Source organism: Plasmodium cynomolgi, chromosome 7, assembly GCF_000321355.1.
Source record: "Plasmodium cynomolgi strain B DNA, chromosome 7, whole genome shotgun sequence".
NCBI classification, from domain to species: domain Eukaryota; phylum Apicomplexa; class Aconoidasida; order Haemosporida; family Plasmodiidae; genus Plasmodium; species Plasmodium cynomolgi.
The window spans coordinates 875,776-886,309 of record NC_020400.1 but is presented as its reverse complement, the minus strand read 5'-3'; the positions used below and the strand labels follow the sequence as shown (position 1 = coordinate 886,309).

At 46.0% G+C, this 10,534-nt stretch overlaps 2 protein-coding genes across 2 annotated transcripts; both read right to left on the bottom strand.

Moving 5' to 3' along the window:
* Window positions 1–554: 554 nt before the first annotated feature.
* Window positions 555–1,784, bottom strand: PCYB_072980 (S-adenosylmethionine synthetase; the record flags this gene model as incomplete). Its single annotated transcript, XM_004221695.1, has 1 exon — window positions 555–1,784. A coding segment is annotated over exon 1 (1,206 nt), but the record flags the coding sequence as incomplete, so codon positions are not given.
* Window positions 1,785–5,561: 3,777 nt separating this feature from the next.
* Window positions 5,562–10,495, bottom strand: PCYB_072970 (ubiquitin-like protein; the record flags this gene model as incomplete). Its single annotated transcript, XM_004221694.1, has 6 exons — window positions 5,562–5,666; window positions 5,816–5,890; window positions 6,015–6,619; window positions 6,776–8,179; window positions 8,489–8,704; window positions 8,899–10,495. 6 exons carry the CDS (start codon window positions 10,493–10,495, stop codon window positions 5,562–5,564), a joined length of 4,002 nt encoding a protein of 1,333 aa, XP_004221742.1.
* Between the last annotated feature and the right edge of the window lie 39 nt (window positions 10,496–10,534).

Here is a 10,534-nt window from a genome sequence, read left to right as displayed (position 1 = left end):
ATGTGCACTCCTGCTGATGTACACTCCTGCCGCTCACACACACGCACACATACAAACGCGCGGCGCACGCGCGGGGAGTACCAAATTTGCACCAGCCAAAATGCCAATTCAGCTGCGGCGGGAAAAGAGCTGCAACTTCCAATCTTATTAATTACAAACGGACATAATTGAAAAAGATCAAAAGTCAGAAAACACGCGCGCAACTGGTGCTGTTCAGTTCAGCATGTTTTTGTCTTCGCTTCTTTCTCGGCGAGTGTCTAAATGGATAGCTCTATGTAAGGGTTTACTTCTGTACGGATAACTCCGTGATTTTTTTTTTTATTGTGTTGGGTTGGGGGGGCTAAAGGGGGTGCCTCCATCAAAGGGGTCTGACATTGTCTCGTCTAGCATTTCTGCTACTGTCTAGCATTGTCTAGTACCGTCTGGCACTGTCTAGCATTTCTGGTTTGCCTCTCCCCCCCGTGGGCTGCCCCTCCAAGGGGCTCGACCCTGTCTCGCTCGTGCAGCCTCGTCCTCATCGCACGGCTTCCGCTGGAACCACCCACAAAAAAACTCAGTTCTTGAGCACGTTCTTCTCATGGGTGAGGTCCTTTATCTTCTCCCAGCTGAACGAACTATCACTTCGTCCAAAGTGGCCATAAGCAGAAGTCTTGGAAAAAATGGGTTCCTTTAATTTTAACTCCTCTATGATGAATCCAGGTCTCAAATCAAAGTTCCGCAAAATAATTTGTTCCAAATCATAATCAGTGTACCCTGTGCTGGCTGTTCCATACGAATTGACATTCAACGAAATAGGGTTCGCAATTCCAATAGAGTAGGACGCTTGTACTAGGACCCTCCTGCAAAATTTATTTGCAACCAAGGATTTTGCAATGTAACGTAAGTAATACGCAGCTGATCGATCCACTTTGGATGGGTCCTTTCCAGAGAAGGCACCCCCCCCATGAGCACCCCAACCTCCATAGGTATCACAAATAATTTTCCTTCCTGTTAACCCTGCATCTGCTGCAGGTCCTCCAAGAACAAATTTGCCTGAAGGGTTTAAATAGTATAAGGTCTCCTCATCAAGTAGCTTCTCCGGGATGACATATTTCACTACATTTTCTATCAAATCAGATTTCAATTGTTCATATTTTACATTCTCTGCATGCTGTGTGGAAATCAAAACGGTATGTACACGTAGAGGTTCCATATGCCCACCGAAGCTTCCTTTATTTTTATACTCTATTGTTATTTGTGTCTTTCCATCAGGTCCTAAATACGGAAGGATTCCTAACTTCCTAACTTCTGTTAATCGTTTTCCTAGTAACGTAGCATAGTGATGTGTCAATGGCATATAATTTTCAGCTTCATCAGTTGCATAGCCGAACATAATTCCCTGATCTCCAGCACCTATTAATTCTGGCTTTTTATTTTCATGCACACATTGAGCTATATCGGGGGACTGCTCATCAATAAATATTTTTATGTCTGCCGTTTTGTAGTCCAATCCTTTGCTCTCATCATCATATCCTATGTGCTTTAAAACGTCTCTAGCTACCTTGTCGTAATCAACTCTAGCTTTGGTTGTTATTTCTCCAAGGATAAAAATAAAGTTTTTCTTCGCGCACACTTCACAGGCTACTTTACTCTCTGGGTCTTCCCTCAAGCAGGCGTCTAAAATGGCGTCCGAAATTTGGTCGCAGACTTTGTCCGGGTGCCCCTCATTCACTGACTCGGATGTGAATAGGAAATTTCCTCTCTTTATTTTGAGGTGATTCATTTTGCTGGCGTGGTGGGCGGTGCTGTGCAGGTTAACGCGGGTGAGCTATGCTGGAGGGTGCCTACTGACGCTAAAGGATGCTTATCGCGGCTAAACGCTGCTTATTAACGCTAAACGTGCTTATCTATCCTGAGCACTTCTTATCACTGCTGGGAGGGGCCGCTCCAACGTGCGCTTGTGTTGGAACACCTGACCAGTGACAAAAAGTGGAAGGGTTTCCGGAGACCCTGATAACGGAGCCTTTCTCAATGCAACACAAACGGGAAAAGGCAAAAGGGGAGTAAAAAAAAACAACAAAAAAAAGGTCCGCAGAACACAAACAAATTGATGTTTAAATGTACAAACTACTGAGCGTAATAATTATTCGTACGCTGAAAAAAATGCGAAACTTTTTTTTCCCTTTCTTGTTCAGAAGGAGAGAACTGCTCATATGCTTGTTTAGGCTGATTCGTTTTTGCAATAAGGATTTTTCCTTATTTGGGTATGCCGTAAAAACCTTGTTATTTTTTTTTTTTTTTTTTTTTTTTTTTCTCGTGCGTATAAAATTTGTACACGTACGTATGGCTACGCAAATGCATACGCAAGGGAGTGACCTCTACGTTTTAATTGTTTCGAACATCTGGTGATGGTTCGCTCGTTGGTTCGTTTGTTTGTTGTTCGTTTGTTTGTTCGTTCGTTTGTTTGTCGATTCGTTTATTTATTTGCTTGTTTGTTAGCTTCTTTCTTGCTTTGCTGAGCGCTTTTTATTTCCGCAATTCCGCACAACAATCATACGTTGCTGCTCGAAAATGGGAAAATAAAAAACTGCAGGAAGTGACAGAAATGAAATATCGCCTAAGCGTTGGAAGGAATGGAACGGTGAAACGATAAAACGATGGCGTGATAACACGATGGAGTGATAACACGATGGAGTGATAACACGATGGAGTGATAACACGATGGAGTGATAACACAATGGAACAATCGCATAAATCGACTGATGGCATAATCGAATGCTGGAACAAAAGAAGATGTTTTGCAAACAGTGCGTGAAAAAACAATTTGGTGGATTTAATTTTTATGCGTTTAGCATTTCGCCTCGACTTTTGCGAACGTATAAAAGTTTGTGCGCTTTTTTATTTTTTTTTATTTTGTTTATTTTTTGTTTTATTTTTTTTTTTGCCGTGAACGGGAACCGGCGTTATGCGGCACAAGGAAAAAAAGTGCTATGAGAAAATTTGCATTTTTTTCCCCACCCCCTCTGCATGCGCAATTTACAAAGTGGATTTAATATAGCACGTTTGGATGTACTTCTGTGTGTTTTTTTTTTTTTTGTGGGTATTTCGTTTGGTATGTTCCGCCTTTCGTTCGAATGGTCAGCCGAGTGGTCAGCCGAGTGGTCAGCCGAGTGGTCAGTTGAGCGGCCAGTTGAGCGGCCAGTTGAGCGGCCAGTTGAGCGGCCAGTTGAGCGGCCAGTTGAGCGGCCAGTTGAGCGGTCAGTTGGGCGGTCATCCATGTGGGTTATTACACCCCGGGGCTGATCTGAGTAGCCGACCCGTTGGCCCAATTCGCCTTTTTACTTTTCACGGTGCTCCCCCCCAGCAGGCGCGAATTTTATTGCCACTAAGCGGCTACTGGCTGGTGGGGGAAAGCCAATCACACCAAGGGCTGCAGGACAGGAGAGTGTAAAAGGGTGCCAAAGCAAATGGGGTCGGTCATATCTACGCGCAACACGCAGACGGTTCACCCCGGGGAATTCACGAATGGTGAGGGCGCCCTCGACACTTTCTGCTACATCTCCTCACGTCCCGGCAGCGGTATGCAGCATCTAGTTTGGAATGAAGGGTACAAACGATATAGGCTCTCCTTTACAAGCGCAAGTATCAAATGGGATGCAGCTACGGAGGAGTTGCTGGCGTGAAGGGGAATGCCCATTTGTTCCCCCTTTCTCGTGACTCCCTGTTTCACGTGACTCCTCCTTTTTCTCCCCCTCCTTATTGGGGGCGATGCCTGGTGAACCATTGTGCACAGAGCGTGTAAACGTAAGTAGCATAGTAGTGAATAGAAGGAGGGCGAGTCGATCGATGCGAGTGGAAGCGAAATTATCAGAATCCACATAAGCTGCGGTGGGGAACACCTTCGTACATACCCCCTTTGTTCCTTTGGAGTACATCTGCTCCGCAAATCCCCCTTTTGTTCCCTGTGCGCAGGCCCGCCCGTGTATTCCATCCCCCCCGAAAAATTGGGACGCGCAAGGGAAATCGCTTCACCGTGGGGATTCTCTCCCCTACGCTGCTTGGCTCAGGATTACGAGCAGGGGTGGGGAGTAACAAGAAGGTACCACATGAAGGCACGGTGCACGCAGAGCGGCCATAGGAGAGAGGGGGACAACCAATTTGATCGTATCACCCATAGTGCACGCCGACAGGTACGCCCCTTAAGGACTCCCCTTTAGGACTCTCCATTTTGTCCCCCCAATTATCTGCTTTCACTTTTTCTTCCCGCGCGCCAAATGTGTTGAGGTTTAGGGGTGCAAATTTCATTACCCATATGCGTGTGGGGATTTACATCCGTTATGTGCCTTACGTTCCGGCCACACAGATGGGCTGCGCACCTCCAGCTGCACACAGCAGGGAGGGACCACACCCCCGCACCCGATCATGTATATCCCCCGTATGTTGCGTCAAAATGTAAGGTGAACGTGTTCGCTCTACCCTTCACTACACCGAGGGGGGGAAAAAGTGAGGGCTTCCCAAAATGACAAACGTTGGGAATGCAAAAAGGTCGGTCGTTATGACTCGGTTATTGTAACGCTGCTTTTATAACTTACTTCTTTGCGCATAACTTAAAAAAAAAAACTTTTTGGAGTTTATCTTAAGTTTGCTAAGCTCTGCGCATCATCGGCCGAGTTTGCAGCATCTTGTAAATCGTACGTATGTTTGATGTGCGTGTGAAAACGGGGGGCGAAAAAGAAAATAGGAAAAAGAAAAAAGAAAAAATTTAAAACTCATGTAAAAAAACACAAATTTGCGATGCAAGAGGGGGGGGGATGTTATTTCCGATTTACGCCAATTGGATTTAATTATCCTTTTTTTCCATTTCGTCAAACAGTTCTTCGCACAGGGAGAGGGCTATGGAGAAGGAAAAAATTCATATACGCAAATTAATGGTCAAATGGGCACATAACCAAGAGAGCAAACGGTAAAATGTGTGAGCGGACAAATGAACAGATAAGCAACCGCATAACGAAACATATAGGAACGATCACCGATTAATAACACATTCATGCGAGATACGTTCAGCCATTTTTTTTTTTTTTTTCTCCTTCCCCCGCTTGCATCCCAGGGGAAAACAGTTGGCTTTGGGTCAGGTCGTATTTCCCCATTTCTCACTTACTCGGATATTTAAATTTTTCCAACTTATAGTCTTCGTTATTTTTGATGGCCTTTTTTACAAACTCGAGCACGTGCATGTCGAAGGCGTTTAGCAGGTCCTGTTCCAAAATGGCGAAAAAAAGAAAAAAAAAAGCGTAATGTAACGGTTTGAATGTGTACAAAAATGGGCGTACGGACGGACAACCCCTGCGAAAACAAAATGGGGAAATTAAATGAGAAAAGGTTTTGCTCTGCTCTTCTTTTTTTTTACGTCCGATAGTTCCAGGTTAACGTCCAAATTTATGGTGCTCATGTTCCTTTTCCAGCTGCGAGATGGGCAACGTGGAGAGGTGTATGCAAGTTTGTCAAAGCGAAGTAATTTGTGCAAGTTTGTCGACGCGAAGTAATTTGTGCAATTTTGTCGACGCGAAGTAACTTGTGCAAACTCACAGGAATGGCAACAAATTGCTGAAGGAGATTTCATCTTTGGATGAGTCGTCGCCAATGTATGCATTGCTCAACGGGCGCCTGTTTCTGCAAATTTTTATCATCTGCGGGGGGGGAATAAAAAAAAAATAAAATAAATAAATGAATAAAAAAAATAAAATAAAATAAAAAAAAAAGAAAAAAAAAATACTTCTTAACCGCTCCTCTCGTCAGTTAAAGCAAAAGCGGGAAAAACGCTAAACAGCTTTGTTACCTGTCCGGAGAATATCTGAGTATTTTCCACCCACGTTTTATATCTGTTCTTCACTTCCTCGGGCATTCCTTCAAACTGTTATGGATGAGGGGGAAATACACAGGGGTGTGGAGGCACACTTCCATGGGGGCACACACACAGGCAGACACATAATCTGTAATTTTCTACATGCTCAAACACACGTGCACGCTCATGTTACCTTATCGCGAGGGGGCTCCCCCTGCGCGCCGCCGCCTCCTCCGGCCATTTGATTCTGCATACAATTTAAAATATTCGAAAAGTCCATGTTGGGCATCGGCGGGGGGTTGTTCACGGCAGGGGGTTTCTTAATGTCCGTGACGGAGGAGCTACCCGTCCTGCTGCTTGCCGCGTTCTTTATATCACCGCCTTGTGGTACGATCTGTTGTGCCGCCTTTTGACCCTGCACAGGAGTAGTGTGCTTGTCCGCTGGTTTTTCTTTCTGAGGAATGCTGCTAGGTTGGATGCCTTTCCCTTTGCCAGCATGCTTGCCATCTTTATTTTCTCCCTTAGGGTGATTCTTCACGTTGGAGGCCTCCTTGTCCTTTCCATCATCTGACACGTCATACATATCATCCATGTTACTGTCACAGGAGGCAAAGTTACTATTGTTCGCATTGAGGGCATCCCCTTTTTCTTCATCTTCGTGTTGTGCACTTTTTGGGTGACTGCCGTTACTGGCCATTTTTCCATTTTCCCTTTCCTCATTTTTGTTTTTAAGCAGGCTGTTGAAGATGTGGTTCAGGGGGCCACCGTTTCCCGCGTTTCCTACATTTCCTGCGTTTCCTGAGGTTGGGGGGGGGAAGGTTAGCCAAAAGGGTGACTACTAACGTGGAGGGGCTCGCCCAAACGGGGGAAGCAACGCCGGCGAAAGTGGCGCTAACGCGGGTCGTATGTATGTACGTATGTATGTAGGGGGGGGGCGCGGCTCACTCATTTTACCTCTCCCTCCTCCTGCTGCTCCTCCTGCTCCACCACTGCTGCTGCTTTCATTGGGGTCCCCGCTGCTGTAGCCCTTGAAGGAGTGACCGTCCTTAAGCATTTCTTTCATGGCGTAGGGTTTGGAACCATGTTTGGCTTTTTTCTGTCCGTCCTTCTCATCGCTCCTTTCCTTAAGGCCCGGGTAGAGCAGCGACCTGTTACCCTGTCCGGGGAAGTTCGAAAATGGGTTGTTGCAGTGGCTGTTCACGCTGTTGTTCAAGTTATTAGAGGCGTTATTGGAGTTGCCATTCCAGTGCCCAACTTGCCTAAACCTGCTACTCATTTTTTTCTCGCTATGTGAATTAGTATTGCCTACTTTGTCTCCTTTGCCTACTCGGTTGCTACTCACACCATCTTCCTTCCCTTGAGAACAGTCACCCATGTTACTCCTCTCCTTATGGCTGCCATATTCTTTCCTCAATAACATATTTTTATTCCCCTTAACTGTATTGAGGTAGTTCTTATAGTAGTCTTCAAATTCTTGTTGCAAGTTCGTTCTGTTGGTACTATTCCTTAAGTCATTATACGGTAAAGGGTAATAATTATCTGTTACGTTATGTAGGTACGATGAGCTGTCGTTGTTAAAAGCATCAATGTTTGCACTTTCGTAATTGCCATTAGGGAAGACACTGTTTTGAAAGAACCTACTGCTTCTATTCGAGTGAGCATTTCTTCTATTATTAGAATAGTATAAATTTCTTAACTCTCTGAGGAATTCATGATTGATTGGATCCGAGTACCTGTAGTGTCTTCCGTAATTGTTGCAATAAAAGTTGTCATAAAAGACAAAGAAGAAATTGGATAGTCGAGAGAAAACTACTGATGCTAGGGATAGAATGATACTTATCCTTGAGAAAGAAGACATCGAAATATCGTTATTCATAAAATTGGAGTGATTAAATTGGATAATTATGCTATTAATTATATTGTTGATGTGAACAAAGAGATAAAAGAAAACAAAAATGGAGTTAGTGTTGTGGTAGGAATTGATGTAGGCAGATAAGTCTGGTCTTCGATATCCTGTTTCTTCTTCTAGGAGGACTAATAACTGTTCTATTACTCTCCATGGGATATTTACTTCCATGTTTTTGTGTTCTGAGTCGTTTGCATCGTTTAGGCATTTCAGGTCGCTTCTCCTTAGTGCACTGTTTGGTCTGTCGCTCGACATTTGTATCGATCTTATGTTCGCCGATAGGGAGTTGTTGTCCGACAGGAGGGCACCCTCTTCTTCGTTAATCGCCACTCTCGAGTTCGTTCGCACGGAGTCGTTGCGAACTATCTCATTGTTCCTTTCTATGTCGCTCAGGGGCACTATGTTCTCGTACGCGCCCCTGGGTGGGTAGTTGTGCTCGTCCATCGGTCCGCCTGCGAAGAGGGGGTTGCAGAGGTGGTGGCGGTTGCAGAGGTGGTGGCGGTTGCAGAGGTGGTGGCGGTTGCAGAGGTGGTGGCGGTTGCAGAGGTGGTGGAGGTTGCAGAAGTGGTGGCGATTGTAGAGGTGGTGGCGATTGTGGAGATGGTGGCGATTGTAGCGGTGATACTCTTCTCTTTCATCGCTTCCGCCTCTTTCATCGCTTCCGCCCCTTTCATCGCTTCCTCCCCTTCCATCACTTCCTCCCCTTCCATCACTCCCACCACCCCCACCGCTCCCACTTCGGGGGCGGGCTGCGCCCTTACCTGTGCCGCTCGGCTTCATGTTGCTGCCCGGCAGGTCCACCAAATTGGCGTGCGCGCCGGCGTTCCCGAACAGAGCCTTGCTGCTGCTGTAGGCCTTCTTCCTCCTCTCCTTCTGTTTGACGAAATCATCCACGACGTTGTGGTTGTTCGTTCCGTTCGTATTTTCGTTCGTCTCGCTCAGGTCGTCTCTGCTATACTTGAGGCTGTTCCTGCTTTCTCTGTAGAACGGGGAACCGACAGCTGCTCTCCCCCCGCGGTCCAGTACAAACGGTGGGTACGCCGATGCTAACCTCAAGTCATTCCTTTCTTTGAAAATTTGATTGAAGTGATTATTTATCCTCGCGTGGCTAATGCTGTTCGGGTGGTACATATAATTCTGGTGGTACAAAAAATTGGGGTCGAAAAGGTACCTCTTTTTTTTCTCTTTTTCTTTTCTTTTTCCTTCTTTCTGTGTTTTTTCTCCTTTTTGGCTAGCTCATCATCGTAATAGTCGTCGTCCTCTTCCTCATCCTCCTGTTGATCTTCCTCGGAGGATCCTGACGAAGAACTACTCGAATCGTAGCTTTTCTTCTTGTGCTTATTTTTGAGTTTCTTTTTTTTGCTATACTTCTTCAACTTCAGTGCCTTTTTCCTTTCCTCCTCATCCTTCATGGTGATGTCGACAGACAGGAGGGACGACCCGGAGTGGCTGCTACTGGAGCTGCCATCCTTACTCGAATGACCAAAATGGTACTTTCCATTTTTTTTGAGTTTATTCGATATCTTCATATCCTTATTGTAATTTTTTCTCTTCTTTTTTAATTTCTTCATTTTCTTGTGTTGCTCCTTTGTGTAATCCTCATCGTTTCCTTTGTCATTCGTGCAGCTATTATCCGATGAGGATTCGCTTTTGCTCTCTCCTGAGTGGCTCTGTCCACCATCATCACCTCCTTTGATACCACTTCGGCTTTGATTCTTTCCGTCTGATTCATTGTAGCTGTTATGGCTCTTCCCTCCTGCCACGTTCCCCTTCGCCTTTTCCTTCTTCCCATCTGTCCCCCCTTCCGCGCACCGTTTCGCGTTCACCGGCTCGCTTTTCTGATCATTCGCCCCGTTCACATAGCTGGGAGAGGTAAATTCGCTCGCGTTAGGGTTTATTCCGGTGGTCCTCATCGCCGCGGTGAAAATGTTTTCTCCGTTCACGCTTCCAACCCCAGGTCCGAGGCCGCTCCCGAGGCCGCCCCCCACGCCGCCGCCTATACCGCCGCCTATACCACCTCCTACACCGCTTCCTGCCCCTGCCGCATTCGTCGCCGCGGCATTCGCAGCCGCAGTGGCAGCCGCCGTCGCCGCACCATAAATAAAGTTCGGGTTAATATTTACCTGACTCATTATGTCATTTAGCAGGGAGCATATATTTGTCTGGCCCATGAGGTCTCCATCCATGTTATCATTCCTTGTTAATCTCATGTGTGTGAAGTACAGAGGAGTGGAAGAAGATCCCATGCTAGGGTTCGCGTTACCATTATTGGGCATATTAGAGGCGGTACCTCCTCCATTGGGGATATTCCCACTGCTGCTGTTCAATTGCACATTCGAGCTGAAGTTTATGTGCAGGGGATCCCCCATTACGCTTCCGTCGTTACTTCTAAATATGCTTCCATTTGCGTTTCCGTTTGCATTTGCGCTTCCATTTGCGCTGTTGTTGGTGGGGTCGCTCTTCCCATTCTGAGCATTCCCGCTGTTGGCCGCATTCCCACTTTCGTCATTCACGCTGGCACAGTTTTCTTTTTTCCTCACCACCAAATGAATGATGTGATCATTTTGTATGTTATAATCTGCAACACTTTTTTCGTTTGCTAGACATTGTCCTTGGTAGATCAACCGGATGTCCTGCTTGTCTACGCTTTTCTTTTCCGCAATGACGTTCTTTATTTCCTCCGCGCTAGTGTCTCCTTTTACGTCCAGCTCAAATTCCTCGTTGTCCATGGTTTTGATTTTTATTTTTATGTTTCCTTCTTCCTCCATCTTGCCTCGTCACCCACGTACGGATATGTGTGCGTACAC